Genomic DNA, 15,270 nt, shown 5'->3' with positions numbered 1-15,270 from the left:
TAGGATGCTCTTTTCAGCTTCTTCTGACAGGAGCGCTTGAAGGCGAACTACTGAATTTGTAACTCACCATGTATAAAAATCACAGCAGAAATCACTAAATGTAAACTCTTAACCATACCAGCTTGTCATATTTGGTTACAGTGTGCACATTTTCCCAGGAACGCTATACTCCCATTTTGAATGGAAAGAGAATCTCCTCATATAGTGTCAATCAAGCCAAAACTGCAACAAACTGAGTAGTGTTCAACACATTTTCCTTTTAATAATAGTTTAATAATTGTGAAAATATCAAATTAATGGTTTTCATAGGAATAAACATTTTAAATAAGAAACAATCTTACCTTGATTATTGTTGACATTAGTTGAATCATAAAACCTCATTTTACAATGACTTACACAGAGATAGACAAAGTGATGTATCCATATTAGGGATGTAAAGGTATTGTATATACCGTTGTACCGCAATAGCAAATTTTTTCGATACTACTGTCGTCGCATGACTTGACAAAATGATAGGTCTTCTGAGAAAAGTTTGCTCAGGCGAATGGAGCGAACGGGAGGTAGCGGGAACTACAATTCCCATCAGCCCAGGCGTGGCCATCATCCTTTGCGGTCTGTTGTCGATACAGATCCAGTAATGTGGAAATGGTGGGTGCTGCTAGTAGCAGCGAAGGAAAAGAGATGGAAATGGTCGAACCTAAAGCGGGTTTTAAATCGGATGTGTGGAAGCATTTCGGTTTCTCTCTGAAAAGAAACGAGAAAGGAGAAAAGGTGACAGACAAAGAAAATACGGTATGCAGGCACTGCCAGACTGTGGTGAAATACAAGTCGGGGAATACGACTAACATGAGGAGCCATTTGTTAAATCATCACCCCAAAAAGTTACGTGAAGATACGAGGAGCAAAATCCAGTCGGGCCAAAAGACTATAAAAGAAGCGTTTACAGCCTCACTCCCCCACAACAGTGCGAGAGCACAAGAAATCACAAGATGCATTGGTGAATATACAGCCAAAGACCTACTGCCCTTTTCGGTGGTGGATAATGAAGGTTTTACAAGGTTAGTAAACATGCTGGAGCCAAAGTATAAAATCCCGTCGCGGCCACACTTTAGTCAAACTATTTTACCAGCTCTTTACAAAGAGACAAGGGCGAAAGTTGCACAGAGCCTCAAGCAAGCAGAGTGCATCTCAATCACCACAGATGGGTGGACTTCACGAGCTACTCAGAGCTATGTTACCATCACAGCACATGCTATGACAAGTGAATGGGAGATAAAAACTTTTGTCCTACAGACACGGGTACTCTTTGAGTCACACACTGGACACAACATAGGCGAGGTGTTAAAATCTGCTGTTTCAGAGTGGGAGCTTGACATGATTTACAACAACAATCGCCAGGGCATTGCTGTGGTTACTGACAACGCAAGAAACATGGGTGTAGCGGTGAAAGAGGCTGGTCTGTCCCCACATGTAAAGTGTTTTGCTCACACCTTAAACCTTGCGTCCCAGGCAGGTTTGAAGGTAAACCGTGTCAGTCGTCTGCTTGGCAGAGTGAGGCGTGTAGCAGCAGTTCAACTGCAACAGCTGTGCTGACCTCCAAGCAGTAAATGTTAAACCTGCCAGTACATAAACTGATAATGGATGTAGTAACTAGGTGGAACAGCTCACTTGACATGACTGAGCGCTACCTGGAGCAACAACAGGCAATTGCTGCAGCCCTACTGAGTTCTGAAGTCAGGAGCAATGCACGTGAAATAGACACTCTAGACGCAGCTGACATCGCAGATGTTGAGGACATCGTTAAACTTCTCACACCCTTGAAAAAAACAACCACTGTGCTGTGCGACGAATCTCGACCAACAATCTCTCTTATCATGCCTCTCAAACACATGATTCAAGTGAGCATGGCACCGTGCGATGTAGACTCAAACACCATCTCTCAAATGAAGGCAGCAATACTGAATGATTTGGCAGACCGTTACCAAGGGGAGCAAGCAGAGTTTCTGTATGAGAGCAGTGCGTTGGACCCCCGGTTCTGGGCCCTCCCCCATCTGAATAACAGCGAAAGGGATGAAATTTTCAACAGGCTCAAGTTAAAAGCAACACAGATGCAGAACCAGGTATTTGTTTAAAAATACTTTGTGTGTGTGACTTTTTTAGAGTTCCCAATATTTACAAAAATTATGTGTGCGTGTCTAACATTTAAAATTTTTGTAACTCTGAATGCTTCTGCAGAACCCTAGTGAAGAGGAAGGTGCAGCACCAGGCAGCCATGAACATGTAGCTGGACACTCAAAAACTGACCTGCCACAAAAAGCACATGCTTTAGGAGGTGTCTCTCCTCCATCCAAAAAGACTGCTCTTGAAGATCTCCTTGGGGATTCTTTTAGTCAAGGGGACAGCAGAACACAGCACACTGCTCAGATTGATGCAGACATTGACTTGTACCGCAAAGAGACCTCTATTTCACTCATGGCTTGTCCTCTCGAGTGGTGGAAAGACAATGCACAACGTTACCCACTGCTGTCAACCTTGGCCACGTCATATCTCTCTGTCCCAGCAACCTCAGTCCCAAGTGAGAGGGTTTTTTCTGTTGCAGGGGACATTGTAAATGCCCAGAGATCCCAGCTTTTACCAGATAATGTTGATATGCTAATTTTCCTTAAAAAAAACTGTCTCTGTCTGAATAAGTGAGTGTGTGAGTGAATGAGGTGAGTGTTCTCAAATATTCAGTCAGCACATGGGCCAGCTGCAATAAGTAGGCTGTTATTTTTATTTTTTCTGAGTTTTCAAGAATACTAAATTGAAACTTTATTTTTTTACATGGTTTAATAATTTTTTGTTATTAAAATTGAAAAATTGAAGTTCCTGTTTCAAAGTTTACAGATAGATGGCTAATTTGTATGCCATTTATATGTTCAGTGTTCTTGTAAACTGTTTAATAAACACTTCTGGCACTTTTTTTCGAGTCTCTTCATTAGTTTTGTTTTTCCTGTAAATGATTCAATAAATACCGTACCGTGCCATTCATACCGAGGTATTACCATACCGTGAAGTTTTGATACCGTTACATCCCTAATCCATATTATGTTATTATACACCATAAATGTGTTTTCCCAGTTTTATTGTGTGGATTGCTGTGATATCTGAAGCTTAAAATAGGAAAAAAAATTATAACTGTATAACTGGGTACATATTTATATTTAATTGCCACTACAATTCTCTAGCAGTGTATGTCTTTTGTGTCTTACTACTATATATATTATTTTTTCTGAAATAGTGGCAAGGTTTAAGGTGTGAGCAAAACACTTTACATGTGGGGACAGACCAGCCTCTTTCACCGCTACACCCATGTTTCTTGCGTTTTCAGTAACCACAGCGATGCCCTGGCGATTGTTGTTGTAAATCATGTCAAGCTCCCACTCTGAAACAGCAGATTTTAACACCTCGCCTATGTTGTGTCCAGTGTGTGACTCAAAGAGTACCCGTGTCTGTAGGACAAAAGTTTTTATCTCCCATTCAGTTGTCATAGCATGTGCTGTGATGGTAACATAGCTCTGAGTAGCTCATGAAGTCCACCCATCTGTGGTGATTGAGATGCACTCTGCTTGCTTGAGGCTCTGTGCAACTTTCGCCCTTGTCTCTTTGTAAAGAGCTGGTAAAATAGTTTGACTAAAGTGTGGCCGCGACAGGATTTTATACTTTGGCTCCAGCATGTTTACTAACCTCTTAAAACCTTCATTATCCATCACCGAAAAGGGCCGTGGGTCTTTGGCTATATATTCACCAATGCATCTTGTGATTTCTTGTGCTCTCGCACTGTTGTGGGGGAGTGAAGCTGTAAACGCTTCTTTTATAGTCTTTTGGCCCGACTGGATTTTGCTCCTCGTATCTTCACGTAACGAGTAACGAGTGATGATTTAACAAATGGCTCCTCATGTTAGTCGTATTCCCCGACTTGTATTTCATCACAGTCTGGCAGTGCCTGCATACCGTATTTTCTTTGTCTGTCACCTTTTCTCCTTTCTCGTTTCTTTTCAGAGAGAAACCAAAATGCTTCCACACATCCGATTTAAAACCCGCTTTAGGTTCGACCATTTCCATCTCTTTTCCTTCGCCGCTACTAGCAGCACCCGCCATTTCCGCATTACTGGATCTGTAGCGACAACAGACCGCAAAGGATGATGGCCACGCCTGGGCTGATGGGAATTGTAGTTCCCGCTACCTCCCATTCGCTCCATTCGCCTGAGCAAACTTTTCTCAGAAGACCTATCGTTTTATCGAGTCATGCGACCACGGTAGTATCGAAAAAATTTGCTATTGCGGTACGACGGTATATACAATACCTTTACATCCCTAGAACCTGTACTTGTTCTTTTACCAAATGTTTTTAATTTTGTTGCAGCATATGGAGCATTAGTCATGTAATTTTCTATGCCTGTTTAAAAAGTAAGAATATTGTGTAAATATCATTTGGACAGTTTGGACAGAGCTGAACAGTTTGACATCCGTGGCAGAGCGACGGGCACTGAGTATGCTCCTGTCAATAATGGAAAATCCACTGCATCCACTGAACAGGATCATCTCCAGAGAGAGGAGCAGCTTCATCGACAGACTGCTGTCACCGTCCTGCTCCACTGACAGACTGAGGAGACCCCACACTACGCGACTCTTCAATTCCACCCAGGAGAGTAAATGTTAACATTACTCAAAGTTATTGTCTGTTTTTACCAGCATTTTTATTACTCTTTAATTTAATTTTTTTTTTGTATCAGTATGCTGCTGCTGGATTATGTGAATTTCCCGTTGGGGATTAATAAAGTAAGTAAGTATGTATGTATGTATGTATGTGTGTTTGTATGTGTGTGTGTTTGTATGTATCTATCTATCTATTTGTTAACTTATTGGTATTTGCCTGGAAACAAAATTCACATTATACTGCTGAATGCAGTGTAGAAATACTTCAACAGGTTTTCTTCATAAGTGTCCTTTGCGTTTTGAAAACACCTTACCCTGGATGTGTGGGTATTTCATGAGGATCAGCAGTCCATATCGCAGTGTGGTGCTGGTGCTATCCGTCCCCGCCGTAAAGAGATTTAAAACTGTCATGTGTAAGTTGTCAAAGTGAAATTCTGTGTCTGGATTGTGACTTTCCTTAAACAAGATGAGAAAAATAAATCAACATTTTATCAAATGAAGATGACTGTTCATTATTTTCAAATAATTTCTTATTGAATAAAGATTAACATAACAAAACTTTCTCAAACCAGTGTAATCTTGGAGGTGTGGGCAGAATTGAGTAATAAGAGGAAGAAAACCCACTATAGGACAGGAATCCATCCCAGGGCTCACTTAAGCACACGCCAACACTGAACACTTGGATTCAGTAATTACCTATGTAACTTATTTGTTTTTACAGAAAACTGAAGTATCTGAAGACAAAACCACAATGGCTCAGGGAAAATATGTAAATAAAAACAAAAAGCAACCAGACCTGGTGTTCAAAGCAATAATGTTGTGCCACGAAGCCACATTAGACATGCTCAGAATAATAAAAATGTCTTTATGAAGCACATACAACACTGCCCGGGTCATATGCCGAAACCACTTGCCTACTTGTTTCTTTGTTACTTTACATTGTTTATGTCTGGTATTTTATGTCCAGTTTATTTTAAGACATTATTTCATTAACAAAAAAGAACATTGATTCCTGAAATTTGTTAAGTTTACTGATCTCCCAGAAATAGAAATGCATGGTGACAATCAATAAGAATGTCAAATATTCAAAAAATCCTGTCAAATGAAGGCATTGCTTTACATTTGTATGTTGATATTTCTTTGAAGACTACTTAGCAAAGTCAATTACAGTCATCCCTCGCCATATCATGGTTCACCTATTGCGGTTTCACTGTATCGTGGTTTTTTTAAATAGATAAAAAAAGGGCCTTAGAATGTGTAATAATTTTGTATCGTGGATTTTTCTCTATATTGTGGGATTCTGCTATTGGCTGATGGATGGTAGGCGACCAACCAGAGCACTGTGTTCTGTATCCTGGGCACTGATTGGCTCAGTGACCGTAGCATCAGTCTGTTTGCTCTCCCACATTGTGGCCATGCATTCAGTATCTTGCCTTGTCCACTTCACATCGACGTCTGATCGCTGCACATAATGTTGCTCTGCAGTGTTGTGCTTTTGTGAAATTTTTGTAAAAGACTGAATTTACACACAGCTGACACACAGCACAGCTAATTCATCATCTTCATCATTCAAGTTGTAGTACACTTCACTGGTGAGTACCCATATATAATTTTATATGTTGTTAAAATTACGTAGGTTTAAGCGTGTAGAAAGTGTTTAAGAGCATAGGAAGTGTATATAAGAGTGTGGGAAAGGTTAATAAGAGAGTGGGAAAGGTTAATAAGAGAGTGGGAAGGGTTTATAAAGCCTTAAAATATATATAAACTAGCTAATTACCCAGTGGCTTCGCTCACTGAGTGCAAGGGAAAAAAATAAAATGTAGTATATAAATTATTAAACAGTAAAACATTAACATGTAAGAAGTAAAGATACATTGAGCAGTACTGGGGTGCTTTCGGGTAAAGTACATTTTAAAGGCACTATAACACAACAGGTAAGTAGCACTAACAGCAGCTTAAATGTATTTGGATCATCTCTTGGTAGCAGATCCCTTGTGAAAGGCGCTACACGACCGATGTGGTATAGAAATTAAATTTTCTATGCAACCCTCAAAATTTCTGCCTGACAACTTTGCACTACGTGCCTGTGATTTAAGAAAAAAATTATTCTGAGAAATGTGGATGCTGCCCTTCCATGCTTAACGGGCAGAAGGTCCAAACAATTCCCAAGTCCAATACTTCACATGAAGAGGTCGGTACATCTTCTTAGATGTAAACCCTCCATCTTCTTAAAAGAATTCCTCACAAAACCAACCTTGAATGTTGCGGGGTTTTAGTGACCTGAACTCACCTTAAGGGACAGCAAGTAGCTGTGCACCACAATTTACAAAGAGGCTTTTGCTTCAATGGCGCTGATCACAATCATTCGCAAAGATTTCCACTCTCCCAGGAGCCGATGGGGCATTTGAAGTGTCACAAACAGTGCAAGAAGAGAGGACGCCGCCCGAAACTGCGAAGCTCTCAACCCGGCGAAGCAGCCTGACATTCCGTGCCTCCGAGCATCCACTTTGTTCTTACGACCCCTTGTCACTGACGGTGGTCTGATATTCACATTGTTTACAGCTCGGCCCAGTTAAAAAGTAGAAAGACGCAAAGCTGTTTTCCTCATCTCTTCTACTATCAAGTACTGCCAATTAAAAAAAAAGTTATAATGTGTCAGTTTCTGTGACAGTCACGCGGACGAATAAATAAAACTTCTCTGTCAGAACGCGCCTGGCGGCAGACAGCTTAGTGCTGGAGTCCAGAGAGGAGGGCAGGGAGAGAGTGACACGGGGCGCACTTCTATGGAATAGATTGGCGTGTTTGTGTTAACTTCTTTTCAATATCAGTAAAGTAACTCTCACATAAATAATAACAATTTGTAAAGACGACATAAAAATGGCGTCCACAAATGAAGTGATTAGATCCTGTTTTATAATATGTTCTGTGGTCATACGTAATTTCCGTTTCAAATGTGAAAAGAATTTTATATATATAAAAATTAAAATAAATATAGGTCGCTACTTCGGCAGATTTTCACCTATCGTGGGGGGCTCTGGAATGTAACCCCCGTGATAGGTGAGGGATGACTGTACTTTCAATTATTTTTTCAGGTTGAATATGTTGCCAGACACACAGATAGAAAAGTTCATCTTGTTTAAAATGACCCACCAAAAGTCATGCATTTCAACAAAAAGCTGAAAGAAGAAACCATTTAGAAAATATAAGAAGCATCAACTACTCCTTTTCCCCAATTCATTTTTTAAGACCATAGCAAAAATATAATACACTCTTTTCAACACTCAGTAACACTTCCCATCCAAATTCAAGTCATCAACAATACAGTAATGGCGAGTTTTTATCCATAGGCCATACAGTAACTCAACATGATCTGTAAGTGTTGTGTTAACTGTCATTATTCTGTATGCATGAAAAATGTTCATTTTACAACGTTTAAAATGAACTTGAACTCAACTGACATGCACCATTTCATTCTTCATATACAAAAGTGGACTTCCATACTACAGTAGGCAGCAGAGTGGCACAAAGCGGATGGGATGCCCAAAAATGCAAATGTCTAGCACAAATGTCAACATGGAAACTAAAATGCAGATTTTCAAAGCAATTTGTGTCATTGAAGATAAAGTATTTGACATTTGACGGTTATGTGGGACTGACTTATTAAATCTTGTTTCTGCCAGTGCTGTACAAGTTCCTTCCCGTTTCTGTTTGCTTAAGCCCAGAATCAAGTTCAGTCAGTCCTGCCTGCTCACAATGGAAGCACTAAAATGTCATCTTCTGCTAGAATGTGTTATATCTTCACAAACATGGTATGTATGCATTTGCCATGCTAAATTGTGTTCTAATGTTAATTGCTATTTATAAATGTAAAAAATATAAATAAAAAAAATATATTGTCTTCTCTGGTGCTTTACAATAGAGAGTATGGGGCAAAGAAGCAAAGTTTAAAAACATACCAAATACACCCATTTTTTTTAAGCCAAGACAGCTGATGAGTATTGATGGGCACTTTGTGTTTCCGATACATAATAATAAACTATCTGTCAGGAAGACTGCAGTTTGTGAGACTCAAGGACTGTGTTTCTGATACGGATGTCAGGAACTCTGGAGTACCACAAGGAAAAGGCCTGTCTCCTTTACTCTTCACTTTGTTCACATCAGACAATAAATATAACAACAGGTCATGTCACTTGCACAGATTCTCAGATGACTGTGCACTCATGGGGTGTCTTGATAAACGGTAAGAGACAGAGTATAGGAGTCAGTTGGAAAAGTTTGTTTCTTGATGGAAAAAGAATTGTCTGAACCTTAACATTATTAAAACCAAGGAACTGGTTATTGACTTTCACCGCACCAAAGAACCTCTATGTCTGGTTACTATTCAAGGACTGGATGTAGAGATGGTGCACTCATACAAGTACTTGGGGGGTCCAAATTAATGACAGGTTGGACTGGTCTCAGAACACAGAGGAATTGCAGAAGAAAGGGCAAAGTGGGCCTTTTTCACTTAGGAGACTGCATTCCTTTAATGTGGGAAGTGACATCCTTCATATCAGGACTTTCAGACAATGAATTATTCAGCAGAAGCATGTCAAGAAACAAGACTAGAGCTCCTTTATACCAACAGCAATACACTTGCATAATGCCTCACTGGGACTGAGACAACCAAGTCATAACTTTTCTCTTTTTTTAATATTTTACCATTATATTCATTCTAGTGTGTGTTTAGACCAAAGTGTGTGTATATTTATTTATTTACTTATCTACCTATTTATGTATGTATGTATGTATTTATTTAAAGACCATCTGTAAAAGGCTAAATTCCCTCTGGGGACAAATAAAGTTTTATTAATCTATCCAACTGCTTGGGTACGAAAATCACACCATGAGACATTCGTACAGTATGTTCTTTCAGAGTCAAAGTAGGTTTATCCTCAGATGCTCCAGTTTTCCTGTCTCATGCAATGACACGCACGGTATCTGTCAATTTTACATTGGCTTCCCAGTGATGGGCTGGTGCCCTATCTGGTGTCTTTAAATTGGATTAAAAAGGTTTGAATTGTTATGAGATTTACAGACAGATAAAATTATTAATAAGTTCATGAAGCATATTATAAAACAATACCTATAAAGGTAATCCAGCTTTTCTAGTTTAGTTCACATCATTTTAAATTCATATAGCTGAACTAAGACTTCTAATTGAAATTTGGCTTCATCTCAACCCCAGCAGATCACTGTCCTACTTTATCCTTAGATATTGGATTACCTGTTTCATTTTGATGAGGAAGCTGTCTATAAAATCCCTGGGGCTGTCGCTAACCAGCGTTGCTTGGTGTTTATCAATCATTGCTGAAATAAATTGCTTAATTTCATTCAGATTCATTAACAACTTGTTGAAAAATCCTGGTGTTAGTTTAATGAGCACTGGAAACAAGCCATATAGCTGGTAGCAAACAAAAAACAAAAAGAGAAAAAATAGTCAAAATCAATTGTTTTGGTCTTTCAGCTCTCATATACATACAGTAGACATAGTTAAACAAGGAATGAACATTCAGACATTCTTACCATTGCAAGAGGGGTGCTGAACAAACGTTGATTTTCATTAAACAGAGATAGCATGCCAATAAAATTTTTATCTTGGTAATCAAACCGCTGACCAAACACAAGGGAGCAGATGACATTTGACACAGCCCAACTTAAAAAGATGGTGGGATCACACGGAGTACCTTTGGGGAAAAGATAGTGGTTCAGACATAATACCAGTGCTTGAAACTATACAGGGTTAAAAAGACATAGTAAGTCTTTCAGGAAAATATTTGAAATTGAAAAGGGTAACTTGGACTGTGCAAATCCTTCAAATCCACTTTTCTGCAAAGGTTGTTGTTGTTGTGATGTAAGATTTTGCATATAACTTGATAAATGTTTTGTATGTCTTTATTTATAATTTAGGCAAACCAATGTAATTTAGTGGTACCTTGGTGAGAGGCATTCTTGTTTATCCCCCATGTTTACGACTTTTCTTTGTAATTTTACGACAGGATTTGGGGGATGTGTCTTAAACCAGTTTGATGAGCATTTCTTTGCTAAAGTCTTTCCCCCCATCCCCCACACAAAGCCAGGTTAGTGTAATATATGGTCTAGGGGGGGCAGGAGATAAGATATTCTATTTCACCCATTAGTCTGAGGTATGGCTGTTTGGAATTGGCTTGTCTCAGAGGCCTTCAAGTACCATGATATCCTATTCGCTGTAGGGAGTTGGACAGAAAACCTATAAATTTGCTTGCTCAACCACATTCTCTCTCTCTGATCCACATATGATGAAGAAGCATCTCTCTCTCTAACCAACATATGATGAAAGAAGCATCTCTCTTGCTAACCTGTGATGATGAAGAGAACACAATGAAGAGCACAGCTCAGCAGCCATATTGAACAGACATGTGGCTGAAAGCTGAGCACCAACGATGCCTTAACTAGAGACATTTTAAGTAACTGCAAGTCTGTGTGCCACCTGAATTACACATCACCATTTGATCAGGTTGTATGGTTGCCAATATTCAAATGTACTTTGCATTTTGTTATTATTTATGAATATTATCAGTAATACATTATTTTATGTGTAACTTAACTCCTGCTTGTCTTTTTACTACATCTAATTGCCTGAGGTTATAGATATAGAAGGGAAGGTGGGGATAAGTTATATACAGTGGTAAGTCTGTGAGATTAGGTATTCTAAGGCTACATATTAATAATACAATAGGGGAAAGTAGAGCAATATATATTACTCTACCAAGATAAAACAGTTGTTAAAGTAATACTTCATCAAAATATAATACTTTTTTATAATGTTACTTATCCCATGCTTATTTGTGTCTCAGCACATTACATTTATGTTTAAAAGAACATTTTCTTAAAGTAGTTTATTTAATAATATTTCATTAAAACCATTTGTTTGGGATATCATGAGCATAAGACTGGATGAGTAGACATGTGGATTATGCAACATAGGTAACAGAAGATTTTTTTTTTTTTTTTTTGCTGTTTTCCAGTGTTGGATCAATATGGATGCCAATTACATTAGAAATGGTTAACTTCATTCTGCATCAAAATTTTTTTTTTCTAATCAATTTTTTATTGATGTCAAACAAATACTAACTTGCACGTATTCAGTTCATCTCCAATATTATAAAGACATGCATGTCAGGCTAACTGGCAATTTTAAACTAGCTCTGTGTTAATGTGGGTGTGGATTTTGTGATTACCTGATAAATCAAAGAGGGCCGGCTGCTGCCTTCAGCCTCATGCTGCCAAGACAGACTTCACAACTCCTGAATTGGACTAAACAACTTTCAGAACACTACAGTATGTCTTGTTAGCTTTTACTGTATTGCACAATCTTGTGTTTAATGTAGATAGATTCCTGGGGTTCAAGTTGCACTCCAGCCATGAGTTGTTCCACTCAGTTCAGAGATACTGAAGAAAAGGTTAAAAGGTTTTGACGGCTTTCCTAATGCTAATTTATTTTAGTGACATCTTAAAAAATATGGAAGAGTGGTGACCCTTTTCTTAATCTACAATCACTCGTAGATCTGAAATTTTCTAGGAAATTAATTAGGTCTGTCAGTCATGTTATGGACACATCTGTGAAGCAATAAAGAATGCCTGTGGTTAGGCAAAGGTTTCATCTGACACATTATGGTTATATGCTCAAAAAGACAGAAAAATGTTTTCACCTGAATGTCTCCATCTGCTCTCAACAAAGGTACACAGTGGAGACTGCACTCATTGGCTGTAAAACATGAAATTTCAGCTTAAGGTAAGGACCTTCAAGCATTGGACCCTGAAGTGAATGCAGCACAGAATTCCATTGTGAAACAACTTTCCTCTGTTCAGGACATAAAACACATGCTGCCATAAAAAGGCTAAAATATTATTAAATAACTCACTCATCTTCATATTAATTTTAACCTGGCAAAAGCTGATCAGTCACTCTTAGTGAGAGATCTACATGCATACATATACGCACAAATTATCTATTTTTATATATACGCTACTGTGACTGTTCGTTTTTCTGTCCAGGATTTTAAATCACCTGTAGCTCGCAAACCATTTGCCCTGTTGACCTGAAATTTGAAACACATATACTACATGACGTCTGCTATCCACTTTTGCATTGATGATTGACCTCCAGGGTTATTCCTGTTTTGATTTATTTTGTTTTTATTTTATTGCAGAATCAACTCTCGGCAGCGGCCAGCAGTGCGGCGATGCAGCACATCCATATGGGCACCATTCTCATCCCTACCACCTTCGCGATCACTTCCCCTACCTCTTTATATTTTAAATCATTCTTCAGGTAGAATGAAGACTTAAGTGCCAGCTTAAATGGAAAATGAAAGAAAACATACTAAGTAATTGTAACACAAACACTGACTTAATCACTTTTAATGCAAAAAGGTGTCAAAGAAAGAAGTGAAAAAATGGGCCGCTAGGGTGGAGAAAAGAAGAACTGCTCAGGAAACAGCAAGCAAGTGAGCAAATGAATGCTAAGAAAGAGTATGAAAACTATGAATGCTCAAATCAAGAGTAGTCCCTGCACGTTATCATGCAGTGTGCCGTTACTGGTATATAAACCATTGACTCACTCATCACTAAATCTCCTAAACTGCGAGGACTTGGGACTTGAAATTTGGGATGTAGGTTACCCTTGGCCCACAGGTGCTCGCTAAGAAATGGTTTTAAAAATTTCGTGGTCCAAGCGCGAAATTTGTTATAGTGTTTTAGACCCATCTGTATGTCTGTCCGCTTTTCACAAGAGAACTACTTAACAGATTTAGATTGGGTTTCTATAACTTGCTTGAACATTCTGTTGATTTTGTGACTTTCTCATCGTTCTAAGTATCATAGTTCACTTGCTGTACCGATTTATTAGCACGAATATGAGAGAGACTTATTGGGCTGCGGGAAGGGGGGCGGGACCCTCCTCACTCATGCATCTGCCTCGGGGCATAACCTTAACTCCATTTAGTTAACGAACGAGATAACTACTTAACGGATTTAGATCTTTTTTTTTTCTAGAACTTGCTTGAACATTTCGGTTGATTTTGCGACTTCTCTCATTGCGCTAAGAATCATAGTTCCCTTGTACGAGTGATGTATTCTCACTAATCCGAGACAGAGGGTGCAGGGGTAAGAGTGACATCAGGAGTAGAGAGCTGGGCCGGGCCCTCTTTACTGTCCTATTTCACTAATACGCAGGCAAAGCTGCGGGGGATGGCTAACAGAGAGAGAGAGAGAGATATCTCTCTATATTATATATATACATATATTTATATTGTCAGGGATGCCAGGGGCAACGACCCGGCAAGGAAGCTGTGAGGGACCGGATGTGGGTCTGCGCCCACCCTGGTTCACGTGGGGGCCACTGCCCGGGTTGCTTTGGGGGCCCCAACCTGCAGGGCCCCGTGGTCACCGCCAGGAGGCGCCCCAATGCCTTGGGGACCTGTTACCTCAGCACTTCCGCCACACCCGGAGAGCTGCCGGGAGAACAGCCGCACTTCCGCCATGCTGGGGTGTGGCCAACAGGGGAGTGTCCGGAACACCTGGAGCTCATCCGGGGTATGGATAAAAGGGGCCGTCTCCCTTCATTCAGGGCTAGAGTTGGGTGGAAGAAGGACGAGGCAGAAGAGAGAGAGTGGAGGCGGCCCGAAGAGAGGCATTCTGTGGCCAGGACTGTGTGTTGGGGTTTGTGCACTTGACTTTTGTAAATATTTGTTGTATATAGTTGTAAAATAAACGTGAGGTGGTGTTCAACAACATGTCCGCCTGTCTGTGTCCAGGCGCCCTATCACAATATATATCTATACTAATAAAAGGCAAAGCCCTCACTCACTCACTGACTCACTGACTCATCACTAATTCTCCAACTTCCCGTGTAGGTAGAAGGCTGAAATTTGGCAGGCTCATTCCTTACAGCTTACTTACAAAAGTTGGGCAGGTTTCATTTCGAAATTCTACGCCTAATGGTCATAACTGGAAGGTATTTTTCTCCATTAACTGTAATAGAGTTGAGCTGGAAAGACGTGGTGGGGCGGAGCTTCGTGTGACATCATCACGCCTCCCACGTAATCACGTGAACTGACTGTCAACGCAGTGCGTAGAAAACCAGGAAGACCTCCAAAAAGCGCTGAAGAAAACATGCATTATATAATTGAGAAGGCAGCGAAACAATAAGAAGCAAGCGAGTGACATATACTACCATATTCATGAGTGCTGCTACTTCGGAAAGAAAGCAAGGTGTAAACCTAAACTTTAAATTAAGTTCATAGACAGGCTACCGCTGGCGTTTCACATGCCCACAGGTAATGCGGGATACAAGTTTAATGAGAGGACGCGGATATAAACGAGAGTTTTGATCACTTTGTAACTAAGTTAAAATTGTAGGTGAAGGGGTGTGCTTATGCAAATTCCGAGACTGTGTTTGTGGGGGATTGACAGTTAAGGCGGGTGGGGGAGTAACGTCATTATCTCCCCTCCCATTCACCTCATTTCGCTCTGAGCTGAGCTCAGCTAACG

At 39.8% G+C, this 15,270-nt stretch overlaps 1 protein-coding gene across 1 annotated transcript in view; it reads right to left on the bottom strand.

Annotated features, from left to right (window-relative positions):
* The window catches only part of LOC120538756 (cytochrome P450 2B4-like), a 49,005-nt gene that overhangs the window by 18,652 nt on the left and 15,083 nt on the right, over positions 1–15,270 (bottom strand). The window contains exons 5-7 of the mRNA XM_039768209.1: positions 10,264–10,424; positions 9,965–10,141; positions 5,013–5,154 (exon numbers count right to left, since the gene is read on the bottom strand). Coding sequence (XP_039624143.1) covers positions 5,013–5,154; positions 9,965–10,141; positions 10,264–10,424 — 480 coding nt within the window. The remainder of the gene's footprint in view (positions 1–5,012; positions 5,155–9,964; positions 10,142–10,263; positions 10,425–15,270) is intronic.

Source organism: Polypterus senegalus, chromosome 11 (assembly GCF_016835505.1).
Source record: "Polypterus senegalus isolate Bchr_013 chromosome 11, ASM1683550v1, whole genome shotgun sequence".
Lineage (NCBI taxonomy): Eukaryota > Metazoa > Chordata > Cladistia > Polypteriformes > Polypteridae > Polypterus > Polypterus senegalus.
This window is presented reverse-complemented; position numbering and strand designations above follow the sequence as displayed.